The sequence below is a fragment of the Macaca fascicularis genome, chromosome 18 (assembly GCF_037993035.2).
Source record: "Macaca fascicularis isolate 582-1 chromosome 18, T2T-MFA8v1.1".
In the NCBI taxonomy this organism is placed as follows: Eukaryota; Metazoa; Chordata; class Mammalia; order Primates; family Cercopithecidae; genus Macaca; species Macaca fascicularis.
Window position 1 is genome coordinate 40,486,152 of NC_088392.1, and position 22,433 is coordinate 40,508,584.

General features: G+C 36.2%; 1 protein-coding gene across 23 annotated transcripts in view; it reads left to right on the forward strand.

Moving 5' to 3' along the window:
• DYM (dymeclin) overlaps positions 1 to 22,433 on the forward strand; it is a 401,742-nt gene that overhangs the window by 167,215 nt on the left and 212,094 nt on the right. For all 23 annotated transcript variants that reach the window (XM_074022283.1, XM_074022278.1, XM_074022282.1 and 20 more), the window contains 2 exons: positions 4,285 to 4,463; positions 12,989 to 13,114. In XM_074022283.1, the coding sequence (XP_073878384.1) occupies positions 4,285 to 4,463; positions 12,989 to 13,114 (305 nt within the window). The remainder of the gene's footprint in view (positions 1 to 4,284; positions 4,464 to 12,988; positions 13,115 to 22,433) is intronic.

The following is a 22,433-nucleotide window of genomic DNA, read 5'->3' on the forward strand; positions in this document are numbered from 1 at the left end:
ATTTTTTTCTCTAATATTCTTTGTAATGGGGAGAGTATTGCTTATTCTATATTGTTTATTGTCTTGTAGTTTTGGAGATGAGTGTCCATTTGTATGTTTTCATATTGGTCAAACATGAGAAAAACCTTAGCTTTTCCTGTCAATATTATCAGGAAGGTCAAGCAAATCCGAGAACAAGGCTGTGATCCTTTATATCTGTTTAAATTCATATTTCTTTCAGGGATAACCAAACCAGCATGTGTTTAATTTGGGTCAGTCTGTACTACCTGTTAGGGGTAGGAATTAACCTGGAAAACCCAAATGCTAGGTTGTTTTAAATTTTCAGTTAAAGTCTGTGTTCTAGTTAGAGTTTTATAGAACTAAAAATTAGGTCTAAAAAAAAAAATTAGAGCACAAATCAGAAAACCTTTTTCTGTAGGGATTAGTGGCTTTGTGGAGCCACATGTTCTCTCCTGCAGTCTCTTAGCCTTGCCGTTGTTGCATCAAAGCAGCCATAGGTACTATGTAAACAGGTTAGATGGCTGTGCTCCAGTAAATCTTTACTTCCAAACAAGGGGGGGTAGGCTGCCCATGAGCTGTGTAACTTGGTATTAATAACTCCTAAAGTAGAAGATGAGCATATCACTTCATGTTGAACCAGCATCTCTTCTCAAAAGGTTACATTCTAAAAGCAGGATTCCTGTGGTACAGTCAAGTGCTGCTCAATGGCAGGGCTGTGTTCCATTAGGCAATTTTTTCGCTGCGTGACTATCATAGTGTACTTAGACAAACCTAGATGGCATAGCTGCTACACAACTAAGCTCTGTGGTGTAGCCTATTGCTCCTAGCCAGCAAACCTGTTCAACATGATGATGTACTGAATACTGTAGTCAGTTGTAACACAGTGGTATTTGTGTATCTAGGCAATCTAAACCTAGAAAAGGTACAGTAAAAATGTGGTATAATCACACGGGATCACTTCAAATATGTGGTTTATCATTGACTGAAACATTATTATGCAGCGCATAGCCAGATTCTCAAGACATTTCTAACACCAGTGTGATGAAGATGGGTGGGAAGTACAGTGATTGGATGGGAGCATTTGTAAGCCTTCTGATGCCCCGTGCCATGTTTCTTCCAGGTTATTCTGATACACATTTCTTATAGACGTGGCTAGATGTGCCCATTAATTGTGCCTCTGCCAATTCTGGTATTATTTGCAGCGTGTCCATTTGTGCTGCTCTAACAAAATACCTGAGACTCAATAACCTATAAAGAACAGAAATTTATTTCTCACAGTTCTGAAGCCTGGGAAGTGAATCTAAGATCCAGGCACTGGCAGGTTTGGTGTCTGGTGAGGGCTCAGTCTCTGCTTCCAAGATGGGTCCTTCTATCTGTGTCTTCACATGGCAGAAGGGAGTCAAGGGCTAAAAGAGCTGAATGCTATGTGGGCCCTCTTTTATATAGGCCTTCATCCTGTTGATAAGAGAGGGGCCCGTAGGACCTAATCACACTGTAAAGGCCCCACCTCTCAACTTTATTTCATTGGAGATTAAATTTCAACATGAATTGTGGAGAGAACATAAACTGTAACACGTTACAATGGGGAAATAATAACAATTTTATGAATTAAAAAATGAAAACTCCTGTATCTATTAGTATTTTTCTGTTCCCATTACTTACTCTTCTTGGTGACAGTATGACTTAATGGTTAAGAAAGCAAGTTTCAGAGTCAAGCATACCTGGCTTCACACCATACCTCTATCACTTGAGAGTGTGAGACCTTTGACAGTTTGCTTAATCTCCCAATTAGCTTCAAAAGCTTTGCCTATAAAATAGAGAAAATATCACCTAATAGTATTTGTATAAAGACCAAGCAAGGTAAGTCTTTAAAATGATTAGCCCAGATTTTGCAACAAAGCGGGTATTCAGTATATGGTATCTACTATGTTACTCTTGCTGCTCAGGCCAAATGTTGGTATTTAGGGCTGAACTTTGCTTGGGATGGTCACGGTTTGGGAGCCCATTTAGTACAATGATGCAAAGTGTTGGCTTTAGGATGCTCATATCCATCAGGGCTGATCTTGGCAAAGTTACTTGATCCCTTTAAACATCTATTACATTCCTTGTAAAGCTGATCAGAATAATGACACGTTTGTTGTATGGGTTAAATAAGGGATAACATAAACAAAGTGTTTAGTATAACAGCTGGTTCATAGTATTTATTAGCTAGTAATGTATGTATGTTGTGGATACACATACACAACACACATATTCCCTTTGCAGTCAGGTATAATACAGGTTGGTGAATTTGTTACTTTGCTTCAATTTTATAGAAGTGTAGTGTGTCTAGAATCTTCCACCAGTGAGCATTCTGTAGATTCCCATAATATCTGCATACTCACGGCACATGGCAACACTTTCTTTTGCCATCCCTTGCAAAAATATAAAGCCAACCACAAAAAAAATGAATTATTTTTGTAAGTGTCAAAAATACAGTGTTAGAATTGAAAAAATAGCCTCTATTTCAAATGTAGAAGGAAAAGTGAGGGCACTGGATGGTAAAACTGAAGGCGTTTTGATGCATTCTCCTCACAAATGTAAAGCTTAGAAAGGAGAATCTGAGAGGCGAGGACTGTGTTGGAACATATCTCTTTTTCCATAAGAGCACAGCTTTTAGGAATGTTAAAGCAAGTTATTTTGTCTTGGTAGTGCTTCTGTGTTTTTAAAGGCTTAAAATAATTTTGGTGCTTTTTAGAACATAAAAATATTGGCTCTTTGTGCTACCATGTTCAGAGTTTTATTTGATTAGATGATGACTTTCTCTGAGTCTGTTGAACTTATCTTTATCTTCTTTGTTACTTCCTAACCTTGATTGCTTCAGTTTCTCAGCAAATCCAGTTAACTGTTGGAAAGGGCCTGTGTCGGTTTGGAATATCAAGAACTTTCCTAGTACAGGCTGTGATTTTTGCTTTTGATTGTTCCAGTGACTGTACTTAAAAAAAAAAAAAAAAAAATTTCTTAGCAGTTGTAGTCAATTAGGTTTGCATTGGAGATTATATTTTATTTTATTTTTTAAAAAGTTATCGAAGTTTTCTGGTAGTTGTCTCAAGCTTGGTATGCTCTTTTGATTATAGAACCTAATGTTGAACGTACACAGATGGCCCCCAACCTGCAATGGCTGGACTTAGGATTTTTTGACTTTATGATGGTGCAAAAGCAATATAAATTCAGTACTGTATTTAATAAATTACATGAGATATTCAACACTTTGTTGTAAAATAGGCCTACTGTTACAGTTGGATTAATACAATTTAGAACTGTACACAAAAATAATAGCTTAGGCTAGGCTAGGCTAGGCTAAGCTATGATATTTGGTAAGTTAGGTTGTATTAAATGCATTTTCAACTTAGAATATTTTCAACTTACGATTAATTTATGGGAATATGATCCCATTGTAAGTTGAGGAACGTCTATACTGATTTTGGTGTAAGTGGATACTTCAGCCACAATTTATTCATTTGAAGAAAATTAACCCAGCTTTAAAGGCAGTTGTTTTCTTTTTAATTCTATATTAAAAGAGAATTTTCTATTTTGTATAGAAATTCTATCTTTCTCTCTAGATGCTTTTTATTTAGGACTCATGGTTATTTAGTTTCAGTAACAAAGTATTTCATCTTGAAGTCTTGGTTAAATTGTATTGATTGGAGAGCCTTTTGACTCACTCATAATTCTGTTTATTTAAGTTCATGTTCTTAGAGCTGATTTATTTCAGCTATGTTAATGGGAAAATAGTAACAGAGTCAAACTACATGACTTAGTTTAGTCCTTTTTAAGGTAAAATTTTTTTTTTTTTTTTTTTTTTTTGGAGACAAAGTCTCACTCTATCGCCCAGGCTGGAGTGCAATGGCGCAATCTCGGCTGGTTGCAACCTCCACCTCCCGGGTTCAAGCGATTCTCCTGCCACAGCCTCCTGAGTAGCTGGGATTACGGGCCCACACCACCACGCCCGGCTAATATTTGTATTTTTAGTAGAGATGGGGTTTCACCATGTTGGTCAGCCTGGTCTCAAACTTCTGACCTTGTGATCCACCCGTCTCGGCCTCCTAAAGTGCTGGGATTACAGGCGTGAGCCACCATGCCTGGACCTCAAGTAAATTTTGTATAAATTAAAATTTTGAATCTGAAATGTAATGACTTTCCATAAAATTAATGGGAATTGAGTTGTACACATTACTTTAACAATATTTTCATTTATATAAAGCACAGCTAGAAATTACTGATGTGCTGTTTTCTGTATTCCAGATAGCAGTCCTTTCCCCTCATCAATTCCACATGCCTTCCAGATCAACTTTAATAGTTTGTACACAGCTCTTTGTGAACAGCAGACATCTGATCAAGCAACTCTCCTCTTGTATACCTTGCTTCATCAAAATAGTAATATTAGAACATACATGTTGGCTCGCACAGACATGGAAAATCTTGTAAGTATCATACTAAACATTCCATGTGTTTGTATTTTATGATATTTTGAAGAAAAACTTCTTTTCCCAAGAGGGCAAGTTTATTTGCCTGGTTGCCTTAAAGGTGATGATCAAGAAATTGATAGGGAGGTGTCAGCAGACACAGACAGAGGGTAGGATCTTCTCCAGCATAAGACACAGCTCGTGTGGAGGGGGCCTCCCACAGCAGGACACAGCAACGTCCCTGGCTGACTTGACGCGCCTCCTTGTCCTTACCAGGATTCAGCCTGTTCAAGTCTTCCAAAAACCCTCTGCAATTCTCAAGGAGATTTTTAAATCATCTCAGTCCCTTCCATCTGCTAAGTGCCCGCCCACCAACTTCATGTTACCCATCACAGTTGCAGAATATTCCTCATGAGAATGCTGAAAGGAAAGTGATGTTTCAACTCAGCTGCTCAAATGTCCCATCCCCTCTGGCAGGCTTAGGCTTTAGGACTGTCTGAACTCACTCCCTGGAGTCTTATAGTCATTTTAAGGTACTTTTGTCAGATATCCCTTAAATTACACTATCCATCACTACATGAGTGAAATTAGTTCTCAAATTTTTGTTCATAGACAAAAACTCCTGTAAGCAATAATCGATTTCCTTTATGACTAATGTGCAAACATCAGTGTTTCTATGAGGGGGAGAGTAAGCTACCTCACCAAGGTGTTAATGTTGTTTGAAATACATAGTGTGTAGATAACTATGGACCCTAATATACTCGTAAAAATGTGAACATTCCCGAAATAGCCAGTAGCTGCCTGACAGCAATGAAATGTTCCCTCTGCGCCACTTTTTACAGATTGATAGCAGGATTCTCCCAGTATTTGGTTACCATTTTTTCAGTGTTCAATATAAAATACTGCATAAATAGTGAAGGAACACGGAATACCAGAATTCATTGAACATACTCTGCATCCAATTGACACTAAGAATGAAACATGTGATGAAAAGAGTGTCTCCACCTTAGGTCTAGGTGGGAAACATTGCTTAAATAGCAAAGTGAGTATGAAAGTATACTGCTTATATGAGTAAAATCCTGTAAAGAGAAGGTTTGTTTCCTGATAGGTGTGGATAGGCATAGAGACAATTCTGAGGATGATGTATTCTAAGGGAAATATTGGCAATAAGCAGGAAACCTGTGACGTCACCTGTTTCAGAAAGTTGTATGGTAAGGATGCGGGTATATAAGATGGTGCAGAGAGCAGCTGTCTGTGTTTGATGACATACCCGGTGAAAGGTTAAAAGGTTTTGTGTTATAGTTATTTTGGAGGGTGGTGTTTGTTTATTTGTTCTGGTTTTGTTGGATAATTTCTTAATTTATGCTCCATCTGTCCTTTTACCTTTCTTCTATAATGAATATGTTGAGGCTTTGATGAGAAAATATGTTATCAGTAGGAAATTTACTGTGCTGATCTGATTTTGTTATGGTTATCAATTATTTTATTCTGCAGTCTTTGACATTAAGAAGGTAATGTTTGACGGATTACAGTGTTTCTAAGAAATACGTAATTGTGTGTAAATCCCATCAGGCTGGAGGCAGACCTGCCTCTGTTCAGCAACAGGTGTTGGCTGGCTGGGATTCTTTCTGTTGATGGTCTGACTCACTACTGTTTGACTTGTTTTAACTCAAAACAAGTTAATTAATCTGGTTTAACTTCTTATGGTACATTTTTAATTTTTATCTATTAGAATAACAATACAATGACTCTTGCATTTTCTTTTTGTGTCTCTGAATAGTGTCTAGGGCAAATCCAAGTGCCTGAATGTTAAAAACAGGGCTTAAGAGGCATACTTTTTAGAAAAACTCATTATAGACATGAACACACTTTTTATATTTTATCACAAGCAAATGTTTAACAAGAAAAGTAGCTAGACTTTTAAGATAGTCATGATTCTTTTAGTTGTAACAGACCCATTTATGCCTAGCGTAAGCAAAAAGAAATATATCTGTACAAATGAAAAATTTGTGCATTTTTTTTTGGCTTCAGTCATAGCTGGTTCTAGGGGCTAAATGTTATCCAGGCTCGGCCTCTCCATCTTTTGCCTCTGCCTTTTATAGCTTTGGCCTTATTCTCAGGCACACACTTTCCAAATGGGGAGACAGGTGGCCACCAGCAGCTCTCGACATATCATAAGCTAAAAAGAGGAAAGATTACACAACTACTTCAGAAATATTTCATGAAGGGCTCCAATAGTCTCTTCTTGGGTTGTGTATCCACTTATTTGACCAATGATTACGGAAGGAGGCGCAGTTAATGCTAAGCCACCATAGCCACAAAGGTAAAGGGAATTTCCTTAAGGTAGGGATCTTGGACAAATAATATATAGTCACTTCGACACTATATTGCTTGTAATTTCCTTAATCAGGGCATTATGAGCTAGTCACTCTTTTAATTTCTGTTTGTGTTAGTCCAGCAGAGATTCGGCTGGCATTTCCCTTAGGCCTCCAGCAGTCTTCTGCTTTTGGGTCAAGCCTTGAGCCTGCACAATATTGCAGACATGCAGCTCCTGTCATTTTGATACTTACTCATTTGAAACTTCACTGAAGAGACACTTAGAAAATGAGATTAAGATTTACAATGATATGCAGTCTAGGATTTATCATGAATTATAAAAGAAATGACATAGGATCTTTACATCTTGTTTTAGATGGACTAATAGTCCTTTATTTTCTGAGTGTGGTTTTTATATAAACATCAAAAAGGAAATTTTTTTTTAGCCCTTTTCTTTTCCTTTTCATGCTAAGTTTCTTGAAAGCCACATTATTTGCCTTTACTTCTTGTGCACTTTTCTACCTGTTGTGATCTAACATTTGTTTCTACAACTTCCTCATCAGCAGCTCCTGATTGTTAGTAAATCTTTGGTCATGTTTCATTTTCTTATTTGACTGCATTGCTGCATATGACACTGTTCATTTCTTTATTCTTTAAACCGCTGAATACCTATGTGTTAGTCAGTTCAGGCTTAGTCAGTTCAGAATTTATTCAGGCCTGACTGCTTTAACAAACATACCATAGAGTGGTGCTTAAACAACAGAAAGTTATTTCTCACAGTTCTGTAGCCTGAGATTTCCAAGACAGAGATGTTAGCCCCCTTGGTGTCTGGTGCAGACCTGCTTATTGGTTTGTCAAGAGTCATCTACTTGCTGTGTCCTCACATGGCAGTGAGCAGAGGCAGGGAAGAAGCAAGCTCTCTCCTCTCTCTTCTTATAAGGGTACTAATCCCATCATGAGTGCTCCACACCTGTTACCTAATCTCCTCGCAAGAGCCCCACCTCTTAATAGTGTCCCATTGGGGGTTAGGGTTTTAACATAAGAATTTTGGGGGCCCAAACTTGTAGTTCATATATCTACAAACATATACCTTGGCTTTCTGATCATTTTACTCTGCTGGTTTTTCCACCTCTATGCCTACTGCTTTTCTCTCTCCTTTATGTGTTATTTTTTCTTGTCCTTAAATGTGTCCTGCTGCAGGGTTCTGTCCTTCTTTTTGTTTTTTCCCTGTACTTCTCCCTAAAACATCTAAGCAAATTCAGTTGTCATTTATATGTTGCCAGTGTATATGTTCCCATTTATATGTGCCATATATGTTCTGTTTTTGCAGCCCTGGTTGCCCATATCTCATATCCATGTATCCAGCTGCCCCAGACATTTCCCAGTGGCTGTCTCATAAACACCTTAAACCAAACATGTAAAAATTGGGTTCATTATTTTCCCTGCTCTTCCTTCTCTTACTCCTGTATTCTGTATCACAGTGAGCCATCCACAGAGTTAGCAAAAGCTTTGACTCTCCTGTTTCATTCCCCCATATCCAACCAAATCTTTTTTATTTTCTCTCCTTATTATCTTTGGAATATATTAGTGTTCTTTTTCCTCATTGCCATTCCTTTGGTTTAAGCGGCCTTCATCTCTTACTAAAACTATTGCAACATCTTTAACTGGTTTTCCTGCTTTCTGTCTTGCTATTCTTTAATATTATTTTCTATCCTGTTTCCAGAGTGAGTATATTAGAGTCAAATCTGATCATGTCACTTCTCTGCTTTTAAAGCCCTTTCATGGCTCCACAGTGTCCTCAGGTTTAAAGCTCTTACTCTTAATGTGGCTAACAAGACATTTTATAATTTTGCCACAGCTTCCATTTTGGGTCTCATCTGTTTGCCATTATGTCCTTTTTATTCTTTATTTAATCATAATGAATTAATTTAATTTCTCTCAATCTGACCTATCTCGTAACTAAGTTTAGACTTGGTTTTCTCTAGAATACTTCTCCTTGAAATTTTCTCCCTTTTCTTCTTCTCAGACAACTCTTAGTAGTTTTTCAGATCTCAGTTTAAATAGTTCTTTCAGAATTAAAGTTATGTTATAAAAGTAATTATATACCATACCCAAGTGGGATTTATCCGAGGAATGTAGGCTTGATTGGACATCTGAAAGTCAGTTATTGTGATACATCATATCAAGAGTGAAAAACAAAAATCATATGATTATTTAAATAGATCCAGAAAAAGGCATTTGACAAAATCATCACTTTTTAATGAAATAAAAATATTTAACAAACTAGGAATAGAAGAGAACATCCTCAGATTAATAAAGGGCTTCTATGAAAACCCTACAGCTCACATCGTACTTAATGGTAAAAGACCATGTTGTCTTTCTCCCTAAGATCAGCCACAAAACAAGGATGTCTGCTTTTGCCATTTCATTCAACATTTTACTGGAGATTCTAGCCTGGGCATTTGATTAAGAGAAAGAAATGAAACACATCTAGATTGGAAAGCAAGGTGTAAAATTATCTGTATTTGCAGATGACATTATCTTACATATAGAAAATCCTAGGGAATCCACTGAAAAACTCTTAGAATTAATAGATGAGTTCAGCAAAGTTGCAGGATACTGGATCAGTATAAAACGTCAATATGCAAAAAATTGTATTTTTATATATGAGAAATCCCAGAATGAAGTTAAGAAAATAGTTCTGTTCATAATAGCATCAGAAATTTAACAAGAGAAGTACAAAACTTACACTCTGAAAACTACAAAATATTATTGAAAGAAATGGGAAAACATATATTCATTGATTGCAACATAAAAAAATAGAGATAGGGTCTTGCTATGTTGCCCAGGCTGGTCTTAAACTTCCGACCTCAAGCGATCCTCCCACATTGGCCTCCTAAAGTGCTGGGATTACAGGCGTGAGCCACCATACCCAGCCCTGATCACAGTACTTAACATCGTTAAGATGGCAGTATTCCCCAGAGACTGACATATACGTTGAGCACAATACCTATTAGAATCCTAGTTGACTTCTTTATAGAGATTGACAAGATTGTTTAAAAATCCATATAAAATTATAAAGGACCAAGAATAGCCAAAACAATCCTGAAAAAAAACAAATTTGGAGGACTCATACTTTCTAATTTCAAAACTTATTATAAAGCAACACTAATCAATACAGTGTGGTACTGGCACAAGGATAGACGTAATACATCAATGGAGTTGAACTGAGAATCTAGAAATAAACCCATATACCTATCATCAACTGATTTTCAGCCAGGGTGCCAAGACCAATGTGGAAAGAATAGGTTTTTTCAACAAATGGTACTGGTGCAATTGTGTAGTCACTTGCGAAAGGATAAAGTTGGGCTTTTGCTTCACCCCATATACAAAATTAATTCAAAATGGGTCAAAGGCCTAAAAGAGCTAAAACTAAAAACCTCTTAGAAGAAAATGGGGGTAAATCTTTATGACCTTGGATTTGGCAAATGACTGTTAGATGTAACAACAAAAGCATGAGCAACAAAAGAAAAAATAGGTAAATTGAACTGCATCAAAATAAAAACGTTTGTGCTTCAAAGGACCATCAAGAAAGTGAAAAGACAGCCTACAGAATATGAGAAGACATTTGCAAATCACTTATCTGGTAAGGAACTGTATCTATAATATATAAAGAACTTTTTAAACCCAATAGTAAAAGGACAACCCAATTGCAAAATGGATGAAAGATCTGAGTAAGCATTTCTGCAAGGAAGATATACAAATAGCTAGTAATACACATATGAAAAAAACAAACTTGACATTATTAGTCATCAGGTAAGTGTAAATCAAAACCACAGCAAAATACCACTTTACTCTCACTATGATGCCTAGAATAAAATGTTAGTTAATAAGAAGTGAGGATGTGGGGAAATCTAATCTCTCATACACTGTTGGTGGAAATGTAAAATGGTGCAATGGCTTTGAAACAGTCTGGCAGTTCCTGAAACAATTAAATAGTTACCATATGATCCAGCAATTCCAAGGCTAGATATATACCCAAGAGAAATGAGTATACGTCTTCAGGAAAACTTGTAAAGGAATGTTTATAGAAGCATTGCTCATAATAGCAAGAATGTGGAAACAGTTCAACTGTTAGTAAACAGAAGAATGGATAAATGAAATGTGATATGTTTATGCAATGAGATATTATTTGACATAGAAAGGAATGAGACTCTGATACATACTGCAACATGGATGAACCTTGGTAACATGTTCAGTGAAATAAGGTAGTCACAAAAATCTACATAGTCTATGATTCTATTCATACAGACGTCCAAAATAGGGAAATCTATAGAGACAGAAAGTGGTTCCTTTGGGCAGGCTACATAGGGGACTGGAGGAGGTGATAGTTAAAGGGTATGGGGTTTCTTTTTGAGGTAATGAAATTTTTTAAGTTGCCTGTGGTGATGGTTACACATATTTGTTAACATACGGCAAACCATTGAATTATGTACTTTGAATGGATTGTGTCTCAATACAGATATTTAAAAGAATGAAGTACTATTCTGACATAGTCTCATTGGACCCGTTACTTACTCTTACATTATTATTTCTTTGAATATACCATTTGCTTGTGTATCTTGTCTGGTAAAGCACAGAGTCTCAATATTTTCAGTACTCTGGTGATATTAGGTACTGTAGGTAAGATGTGCTTTCTACAGGTGTAGCCAAAAAAAAAAAAAAAAGAACATGGCATAAAATATAGTCATATGTTGCTTAATGTGGGGAGTCATTCTGAGAAATTTGTTTTATTAGGTGATTTTGTCATTGTGCAAGTATCATAGAGTGTACTTATACAAATCTAGATCGTATAGCCTAACTACACACCTAAGCTTTATGGTGTAACCTATGGCTCCTAGACCATAAACCTGTACATCATGTAACCATACTAAATACTGCAGGCATTTGTAACACAATGGCATTTGTGTATCTAAACATAGAAAGGGTACAGTAAAAATATGGTGGTGTAATCTTATGAGACTATACAACCACAGACTCTTACATGTGATCTGCCATTAATGGAAATGTTATGTGGCGTATTGAAAACTCCAGAATCAGAATTAACAAATGTTGAGTTAAATGACCGTAAAATGTAACTGTGCTTACTAGGTAATGTGGAACGTGAGTACAATGTATTATGTTTGACACAATGTCAGAAGAAACTCCAAAGACAAGAATGCCTGGGAAAAGAGAAAGAGCAATGACTACTTGGTAACTGGTACACTTCGTTCCTGGAATTTAATAGTGCTCATGCACTGAACTTCATAATTTAGAGGAAGTTTTAGCTACAACTTATAAAAGAACAAAACACACCAGTGCCACATTTTAAAACCTTCCTGCAATAGGTGTGCCTGTCAAAAACACGTATGCCCCAGTGTGCGGCATACCAGCCTGTGCTTTAGGGACTTGTATGTGTAAACAATTTACTCATTACATGTATTGTCTGATTTAGATGATAGATTTTTTTTTTTTTTTGGCCTATTTTCTAGCATTCAGTGGATAGTGTTCATGGTTGTTTCCTACGAGACATGCTGTATAGTCTGCCCATCTTTAATAAATAATTTCAGTAACCTCCTTACTTTAGGAAAGAAGGAACAAATAGAAGGTGTCAATGATTTGAAATAAGCACAATTGTAAACGGCATTTTGAAATGAAATGTTTGGATAGATACACTGAAGAGCAGATCTTAATACATATGTTGAGAAAATGCACCTTGGGTTCCAAGAGTATGTTTAATTATGTATTTATTTAAAATATATTTCTTGAAATATATTTTTTACTTATTAGCTTTAAAAAAGTGATGCTAAGCACATAAAACGTTAACTTGTGAGCAGCTGTGCTCTCCCCACTACTGCTACTTTTTGGTTAAGTTGGGAGAAGGCAATGTGACTTCTTAAAATCTTCCAAACAAACCTCGAGCCTAAATGGTCCTTGCACATCCAACCTTTATGTTGATTGGACCTTAAGAGACCTTCACAGAGTTAGTGATGATTTTCTCCACTGGCATCTTAATAGCTAAGATACATTTGGAAAATACATTCAGTCAGAAGGGGGTTTATATGGTTTTTTCCTCTAATGAACAATACAGCTATGATATTAAAGCAGAGTACAAAAGTGTAAAGATTTGAAACATTTGGATTTATAATGAAGTACTGAAATAGTCAATTATAATTTTTATTCTCTAGGTTTTACCTATTCTTGAGATTCTGTATCATGTTGAAGAAAGGAATTCACACCATGTGTATATGGCCCTTATAATATTGTTGATCCTTACGGAAGATGATGGCTTCAACAGATCCATTCATGAAGTGGTAAGTTACCATGACTTGGATTAGAGTTAGAGTTACAGAACACACATGTCCCTGCATAAGATTTACTACAGTCTTTACATTTCTTTCTGGTAGATTTTCCTGTGAGAACCTGCATTAGAAATGTTATGTCTTTCTTCAGATTTTTGAAGCGGTGCTTTTTTTTGTTTTTCCAGAATGACTATTAACCACTATTAAAAACTCTCTCAAAATGGTTCTTTGGTAATTGATACAAATGATTTTGCTGCTACTGGGTTCATTTTTCTTCACTATTTCATTTCCACTTTTTCATTGTGGCAGAAATTGTCAAACAGGTTTGCTTCATGCATGCAGAATTAGAGAAGAAAAAGGGACCAAAATGGGAGAAGTTTGAGAAATCCATTGTTTTACATGTATTTTTTAAAGAACATAACATAATTTAACTCTTTAAATTTTGGTCCTGTTGGAGAGTTTTATTCCCAAACTGGTTTTATCTTCTTTCTTTGGCATTTTTTAATTTTATTTTTTGCATCAGAGTAATACACATAAATAGTTTTAAAACTTACATGGAAGTACAAGGTTTTAATGAAAAATAACAGACCCATGTTCACCCTGTTTCTGATTCCCGCTCCTCTAAGGGAAATGCTTTCAGTTCTGTCCATGTTTCTAAATAACATGCTTATATTGTGATTTCTTGATTTCAGTTGTAGATATTAACTATTATCTCCCTAAGATGGAAGATAGTCATTGATTCTTCCTGCATACCACATGTGTTCCCTCTGGGTTCCCAGCACGCTTGCCAGCACACAGACTTTTTCCTTTTTCCATCTTATTACCATTTTTGGTTAACTCAGATTTTACATTATTATTTTAGATGTTATTTTTAGTTTGACTGTGTACTGTAGGATAATTGCATTTCCTTTCTTGAACATGTTTTACCATTTCTGTAGCACATCATTGCCCTGTTTTTTATTTGTGTACTAATACACTGATTCTACCCCCGGTACTTCAACAGAACTGAAAATTTGCTCAAAATATATTCAAACTTACTGAGTTTTCTTTTTGGACTCCTGTCTTTGCTGGAGCGTCTGGTGGCTCTGGTTGATCTGTTCATCTGTAGGAGTAAGCACTAAGAAGTCGATTGGAAGTCCTGTGTGTGGGCAGGTCTGTCTTACTGTACCTTGTTGTACATAGTCTCTTTCTCTGCGACTCTGTCCCTGCAGGCCATTTTTTGGGTAGATTGTTTTTGATTCTTCCAGTCTCCTTGCTAGGGGGTCTATAGGAGAAGGGGGCAGGGCTTTTACTCTTTATAAGGGTACAGACACTTTGTTTTCTCCTCATTTTCAGTAGGGCTTTTATATTATCTTTACTGCTCTCTAATGTTCCCTTAAGTCATGTTTTTGCCTCTTACATAGTATGACCATAATTTCAACTAAGATTTAAGGAATCTTGACCATTGTGGAAGGAGTATAAAACATAGAAATTTATTTTTTGTGTGTATATTTAAGGTATACAACTTGATGTTTTGATATATTAATACATGTACACAGAGAAATGGCTACTATAGTCAAGTAAATTAGCATATCCATCATCTCACATAATTACCCCCTTTATTGTTTGTGGCAAGAGCAGTGATACTCTCCTTTAGCAAAAATCCTGAATACAGTACAATATCATTAACTGTAGTCCTCATATTCTGCACTAGATCTCTAGACTTCATCCTATAGACCTGTAACTTTGACCTATATCTCCCCATTTTCTCACATCCACCCCCGGTACCCATTGTAATATCCTCTATCTCTGTGTATTTGACTTTTTCAAAAGGTATTCCACATATATGTGAAATCATGAAGTATTTTTCTTCTCTGGTTTATTTCACTTAGAATAATCTCTTCCAGGTTTACCTATGTTGTGCCAAATGTCGGTGTCTTCTTTTTTAAGGCTGAATAATATTCCTTTGTTTATACAACCATGCACTACTTAACAATTGGGAGGCATTGTGAGAAATGTGCCCTTAGGTGATTTTATCATTATGTGAAAACTGTAGAGTGTGCTTACACAGCCAAGATAGTGTAGCCTACTACACACCTAGGCTGTGAGGTATAGCCTGTTGCTCCTGGCCACAAACCAGTACAGCATTGTTACTGTATACTGTAAGCAGTTGTAACACAATGGTATTTGTTTAAACATAGAAAAGCTACCATAAAAATACAGTATAAAAGATTTTAAAAGGCACACCTGTATAGGGCACTTACCATGAATGGAACTTGCAGGACTGGAAGTGGCACTGATTGAGTCAATGAGTGAGTGGTGAGTAAATGTGAAGGACCAGGACATTGCTGTATGCTATTGTAGACTTTATAAACACTGGACACTTGGGCTACACTACATTTATAAAAAATATTTTTCTTTAATAATCAATTACCCTTAGCTTACTGGAACTTTGTTACTTTATAAAGTCACCACAAACACATGAATAGTGTGTTGTGCTACAATGGCTACAACATCTAGGTGATAGGAATCTAGTTATAATCATCTGGGACCTTCTTTATATATGCGGTCTGGCATTGACCAAAACATGTTATGTGGCAAATGACTACATACTACAGTTTCTTTATCCATTTGTCTGTCGACGGACTCTCTGGCTATGTCTGTGTCTTGGCTGCTCTGAATAGTGCTGCAGTGAACGAGGGAGTGCAGTTATCTTTATAGGTGGTGATTTCATTTTCCTTATGCCCAGAAGAGGAACTGTGAGATGATCCACTAGTTCTATTTTTAATTTCTTTAAGAATCTATATACTGTTTCTCACCTTGGTGGCTCCAATCTACATTTCCACCAACAGTGTGCAAGGGTTCTGTTTCCTGCATCCCCTCCCGTACTTGTTATCTCTTGTCTTTTTCATAATGACTATCCACACTGGTGTGATGGTTTTGATTTGCATTTCCCTGATAATTAGTGATTTTGAGCACATTTTCATATACTTGTTGACCATATTTATGTCTTGAGAAATGTCTATTCAGGTCCTTTGCTCATTTTTTAATGGGGTTATTTGTTTTTCTGCTATTGAGTTGTGTGAGTTCTTTATGTATTTTAGATACCAGCCTTTTATCAGATATATGGTTTGCAAACATTTTATATCAATTCAGAGGCTGCTTTTTCATTTTGTTGATTATTTCCTTTGTTGTATAGACACTTTTTAGTTTAATATAGTCCCATTAATTTATTTTTACATTTGTAGCCTGACCTTTCGTTGTGAACATAGAAATTTCTTGGTTCTTGTTTTCAGTAAAATACTATGAGAAGTAATATTTTCACTGATTTACTCAACTTTTTAAATAAATTAAAAATCAATACGATTTTTAAAAACATCTTACAATTGAAGTATAATATGCATATAAAACACACAAATTTTAAAGGAAAACTAATGAAAATTACCTTCTATATTTGTGTCATTACCACCCAGATAATTATTTGCTTCTGCAGCAGCAATAACAAAATAATCAGAACAAGAAGAAGTAAGCACACAAAAAACTTTGAAGCAAACATGACAAAGATGTTAATTTTTGGCATAATTCATATGTGGGTATACTGTTTATTGTGCTATTTTCTATACTTTTCTGTATCCTTATTCTATAAATAAAACACTTTCAAATTAGCAGAGAATTTTGCTTAAAATTAAACTTCACTGACTGCCAAAACAGGGTTGGTAAGACAGGGAAAGTTCAGTTCACATTCAAGTTCAGTTCCATTGGATTTCAGGATATTTTAGATGACATTTCAAATTCAAATATTGAAACACTTGTTCTTTTTCTCTAGAATCTGACTTTCTTGTTGATCTCCATTTATTTTGGTCCCTTCCCTTTTCATATGTAATATAGAAAAGAGTAAGTTCAAATGTTTTACCAAGTTTCTCTACATGGAATCATTAGTGTGAACCTACTTGCCTATGAAATATATACTGTTATCTCATTTTGATTTGAATTTGCATTTCTTAATACCCAATGATATGGAGAATTTATTTTTAATGTGCTTTTTATGTGCATATATATTTTTTTGCTATTTTTTAAACTATCTTTTTTATTTTGAAATGATTGTAGATTCACATGCAGTTTTAAGAAAAATAAGAGACACCTCATGTACCCTTAACAGTTTTCCCCAATGGCAACTATAGTTGTAAAACTGTAGTTCAATATCACAGCCAAGATATTTGATATTTTTGTTTGTTTGTTTGTTTGAGACATAGTCTCGCTTTGTCTCCCGGGCTGGAGTGCAGTGGCAGGATCTCAGCTCACTGCAACCTCCACCTCCTGGGTTCAAGCGATTCTCATGCCTCAGCCTCCCGAGTAGCTGGGATTACAGGCACACGCCATCATGCCTGGCTAATTTTTGTATTTTTTATTAGAGACAGGGATGTTTCACCATGTTGGCCAGGCTGGTCTTGAACTCCTGACCTCAAGTGATCCAGCTGCCTCAGCCTCTGAAAGTGCCAGGATTACAGGTGTGAGCCACCATGCCCAGCCTGACATTGATACACTTTAAGGTATAGAACATTTCTGTCACCACAGCATTATATACCTCATCTTGCTCTTGAATAGCCATACCCCCTTTTAAAAACTTGGCTAATCTTATTATTGAGATGTAAGAATTATTTATTCTGGATCATTTGCTTTTTTATATTCTAGTTTGTTAATGTAGTAAATTATACTGATTATTGAGAATTATACTGATTGTTGAATATTAAATCAACTTTGCATCCTGGAGTAAACTGTGCTTGGACATGACATGTTTTGAAATGTATTTTCATATACAGTCTGGTTAAGTTTTGAGCTTTGTGTTTTCTGAGGAATTTGTACATTTCTTTTAAGGTAATGAATCTATTACAATAAAATTGTTCATAATATACTCTTATTACCTCTTCTTTTTTTAAAAAAAGTTACCTTTTAATGTCTGTACTAGCCAGAGAGATTACCCCTCAGTCTTCATGCTGATGTGTCTATTCTCTTCTTTATCTTTCTTTTTTAAAAAGTTAAAAAAACTTTAAAGAACTAACTTTGATTCTATTGATTTTTTTCCTCCATTTTTTGTTTTCTATTTTAATTATTTATGCTCTTTATTATTTCTTTTCTACTGCTTACTTGAGCCTCAATTTGCTTTTTTTTTTCTTCCAACGTTTCTTAAGGTAGAAGCTTAGACCTTTGATTATATATTCTTCTGCTTTTCCACTGTAAGCAAAATGTATGAAAATGGTTTTCAGACTTTGGACAATAGGCAGCACAGGAGAGTAATGCTAGAAATAAAAAAATGTATTTAACAGTAATTATTTTTAAGAATTTGAAAATACATTAAAGTCAAACTTTATCACTGCCACCTAAGATGTGAATACCTTAGCTTAAGACAAATTATTATACTGTTTTAGTGTAAACGATCATACTCATTCATTTACTAGAAATTAGAACTATTAACATTGGGTGAACATCATTTTCAGAAAATTTTCTTCTTTTTATTTAAGTTGAGACAGGGTCTCACTCTTGCCCCCCATGCTAGAGTGCAGTGCTGCAATCACTGTTCACTGTAGCCTCGACTTTCTGGGCTCAGGTGATCCTCCTACCTCAGCCTCCTGAGTAGCTGGGACTGCAGGTGCATGCCACCATGCCCAGCAAATTTTTGTTTCTGTGGAGATGGGTTTCGCCATGTTGCCCAGGCTGATCTCTAACTCCTGGGCTCAAATGATTTGCCTATCTCAGCCTCCCAAAGTTTTGTGATTACAGGCGTGAGCCACCACACCAGACCTTCATTATACAATATATTTTTAAATATTCATATACGGTGAAGAAAAGAGATTTTGGAAAGATAAGATGTTAGAATCATTGTTTAGTTATTTTAAATCCATGTTGCAGCTGTAGAGAGAATCAGTGTATTTCTTAATGAGAAACATGAGAACATTATTAATTCCACACTTCTTTTCATCTCTTTCTTCCAATTTTTTGTTAGTTTAATTATTTAATTTTGTAAAAAAATTTTTTGAGACAGTCTCACTCTATTGCCCAGGCCAGAGTGCAGTGGTGCAATTTTGGGTCACTGCAACCGCCGCTTCGCAGGTTTACGCAATTCTCGTGCCTCAGCCTCCCAAGTAGCTGGGATTACAGGCAAGTGCCACCACTCCTGGCTAATTATTTTTTTAGATTATTCAAAACTTACAACATTTCCATTCTGTTTTGTAACTCAAATTGCCAAAATTGCCTAATACTGATTTTATTGAATGTGTTGTCTACCATCAACCCTTTTACCATAGTTTAGTTTCTGTGTTCCTGAGTTCTTTGTTTTTATTCATCTTCTATATGTCTGGCTTTTGTTTGCAATTATTTTCTTCACAGAATATTTCTGTGGCATATTTTATTCACCTTCTCATGTTTGAAAATGTCTGAAGGTTTTCATTTTCTCTCCCACACGTCTTTCCACTATTTAGTTGGAAGAAGAAACAAATAAATAAACCTACCAAACTTGTTTCTCTCTCTAGATTTGGGGATTTTCATCCGAATTTTCAGGATTTTGTCAGTTTTTCCAAGGGACTGCTACAAGGTAAGGCAGGATTCAGTCAGGCATGTTCTTCTTGACCCTGCTCTAGGGTTTTCTCCCTTATCATCTGACATGGACCCCAGTACACCTAAGACTGTGTGCTTCGGCTCACAGAAGCATTGTTTTTTTACCACATGTTAACACTGGGACAGCCTGTAATTTACAGCATATATATTGTTTTTTTTCTTTTTATTTTGAGATTGAGTCTCGCTCTGTCACCCAGGTTGGAGTGCAGTGGCATGATCTGGGCTCACTGCAAGCTCCGCCTCCTGGATTCACGCCATTCTCCCACCTCAGTCTCCCAAGTAGCTGGGACTACAGGTGCCCGCCACCACGCCTGGCTAATTTTTTGTATTTTTTTAGTAGAGACGGGGTTTCACCATGTTAGCCAGGATGGTCTCGATCTCCTGACCTCGTGATTTGCCTGCCTCGGCCTCCCAAAGTGCTGGGATTACAGGAGTGAGCCACCATGCCCGGCCTGCACATATATTGTTTGGTGAGATTGTTTAAGGACTGTATATACTTTGTTCACTCCCACATAGGCCTAGGATTAGTATATTTGGTACTACTAATTCATTAAGCATTTAATGAGCATATACCGCCTCTCATACCTGTGGTAACGGTTAAATGAATTTTAACTGTCACTTTTTTAGTATAGCTCCTAGTTTTAACTTGCCAGATAAGTCATGTGCTTTTATTCTCTTCTCTAGATTATAGAGGTGTGGTAGACTTTGAGGATATTAAGTTTGGGCTCTAGTCTATTTGTTCAATGTACTGCTCTTCTAAGGCAAAACTTTAAAATTGTGATTTCACAATTTCTACCTATTTCCATGCCTAGAGATATGACACATTTATTCCTTTTGGTATTTTTTCTCTTTTCTAGCCCTCTTCTTGTCAAGCATGGACGTGCTTATACCTAACACAAAGTATTCGATAGAAAAATGGGCAAAATAATAGAAAAACAGAGTAGAGACCCTGAACAGTAATCATCGTTCAACCTGATGCTTCATCAGGATTGTGCCAATTAAAGCAACTGAAATATTCTGTGCCTGTCAGAGTAGCAAAAACGACAAAATCTGATATATCAAGAGTTGGTGATGTTTTTGTTACTATGGGGTTGATGAAAGAAAAAAGAATTGGTGAGGATATAGAGAAAAGGGACTCTCATATGCTGGTAGTGGTAGTACAAATTGGTAGAACCACTTTAGAGAGGAATTTGTCCTCTCAAATTCCTCAAATTATATACAGAAATAAATACTACACCTCTCAGAAATTCCATTTCAAGGTTATGTTTTAGGAAGAGCTTCATAGATCACGAGAACATATTTGAAAGAATTTTCATTGTAGTATTGGGAGAGCAGATAATATAAATGAAATATTGTAAAGCAGCTAGAATGAATGCATAGAGCTACATGTATTGATAATAATAAAACTCAAAAAAAAAAAAAAAAAAAAAGCCCATCCAATTTTGGGATAGTGGCTGCCTCTAGGGAGGCAGGTTATCAGTGTAGAACAATGAGGAGGCTTCAGGTACTTTAGAAGCAAGAATACTAACATTTGATAAATCTAGGTGATGGATACAGTGGTGGTCTCTATAGCAGGCTAATCAATCAAGCTTTCTATCCTCATAGAAGTCTTCTATGACTGCACTGTGCAGTATGCTCACACTTGAAATGTAGCTAGTATGGCTGAGGAATCGATTTTACTTTTATTAAATTTTAATTTAAATATCCACTTGTGGCTAGTGCCACTATGTTGGACAGTGCTGCTCTGTGCTTTTTAGTGTGTTAACACAGTTAATGGTAACTATACTTTTTTTGTGTGTGTGTGATGGAGTCTAGCTCTGTTGCCCACACTAGAGTGCAGTGGCGCGATCTCGGCTCACTGCAACCTCTACCTCCCAGGTTCAAGCAGTTCTCTGCCTCAGCCTCCCAAGTAGCTGGGATTACAGGCACCTGCCACCGAGCCTGGCTAATTTTTTTATTTTTGGTAGAGACAGGATTTCACCATCTTGGCCAGGCTGGTCTTGAACTCCTGACCTCGTGATCCACCCACCTCAACCTCCCAAAGTGCTAGGATTACAGGTGTGAGCCACCACGCCTGGCCTATACATTTATTTTTAAAAGAAGATATTTAATGATTTGGCAATTCTGCTTCCTAGTAAATTCTCACAGATGTACTTATGAAGTCATGTGCAGGTATTTTTGCTTTCAAAATCTGTGTGATTCCTGAACTTAGGTAAAAGTCCGGATAGTAAGAATATGGAGAGTAAGTAATTCTTTCTTTTTTTCTGACTTTCATATAGTAAGATTTAGGATAGTGATCTGAATTGTAACATTGTTTTAAATAGGAAAACAACTGTAAATAACCTAAATTTCCATTAATAGAGGAATGGATTTTTTTAAAAAATGTGACTTTCTAGTATAGTACTCTAGAGTGGTTACAAGGAATGAAGTAGACTTAGATATAGAGGTGACATTCAAATGATTTAGCTAGTGTGGATGGCACCAACACCAGCCAGTAAGAATGGATGTGGACTATAGTACTTTGTTCTCTGCTGTATATTACCTGGGGGAGTGGCTTGCAACAACAGCTATTTACTAACTAGTATTAAGTATTCCATTTTAAAAAAAGAACTAGTACTATCAGATAGGCATACCTGGTGAATATTCTTCTTATATGTGTCAATATAGGAGAGTTACAGAAACATACTGAGTGAAAAAAGTAAGATGCAAACAAACCAGATGTGTGTCAGTTTCTTAGAGC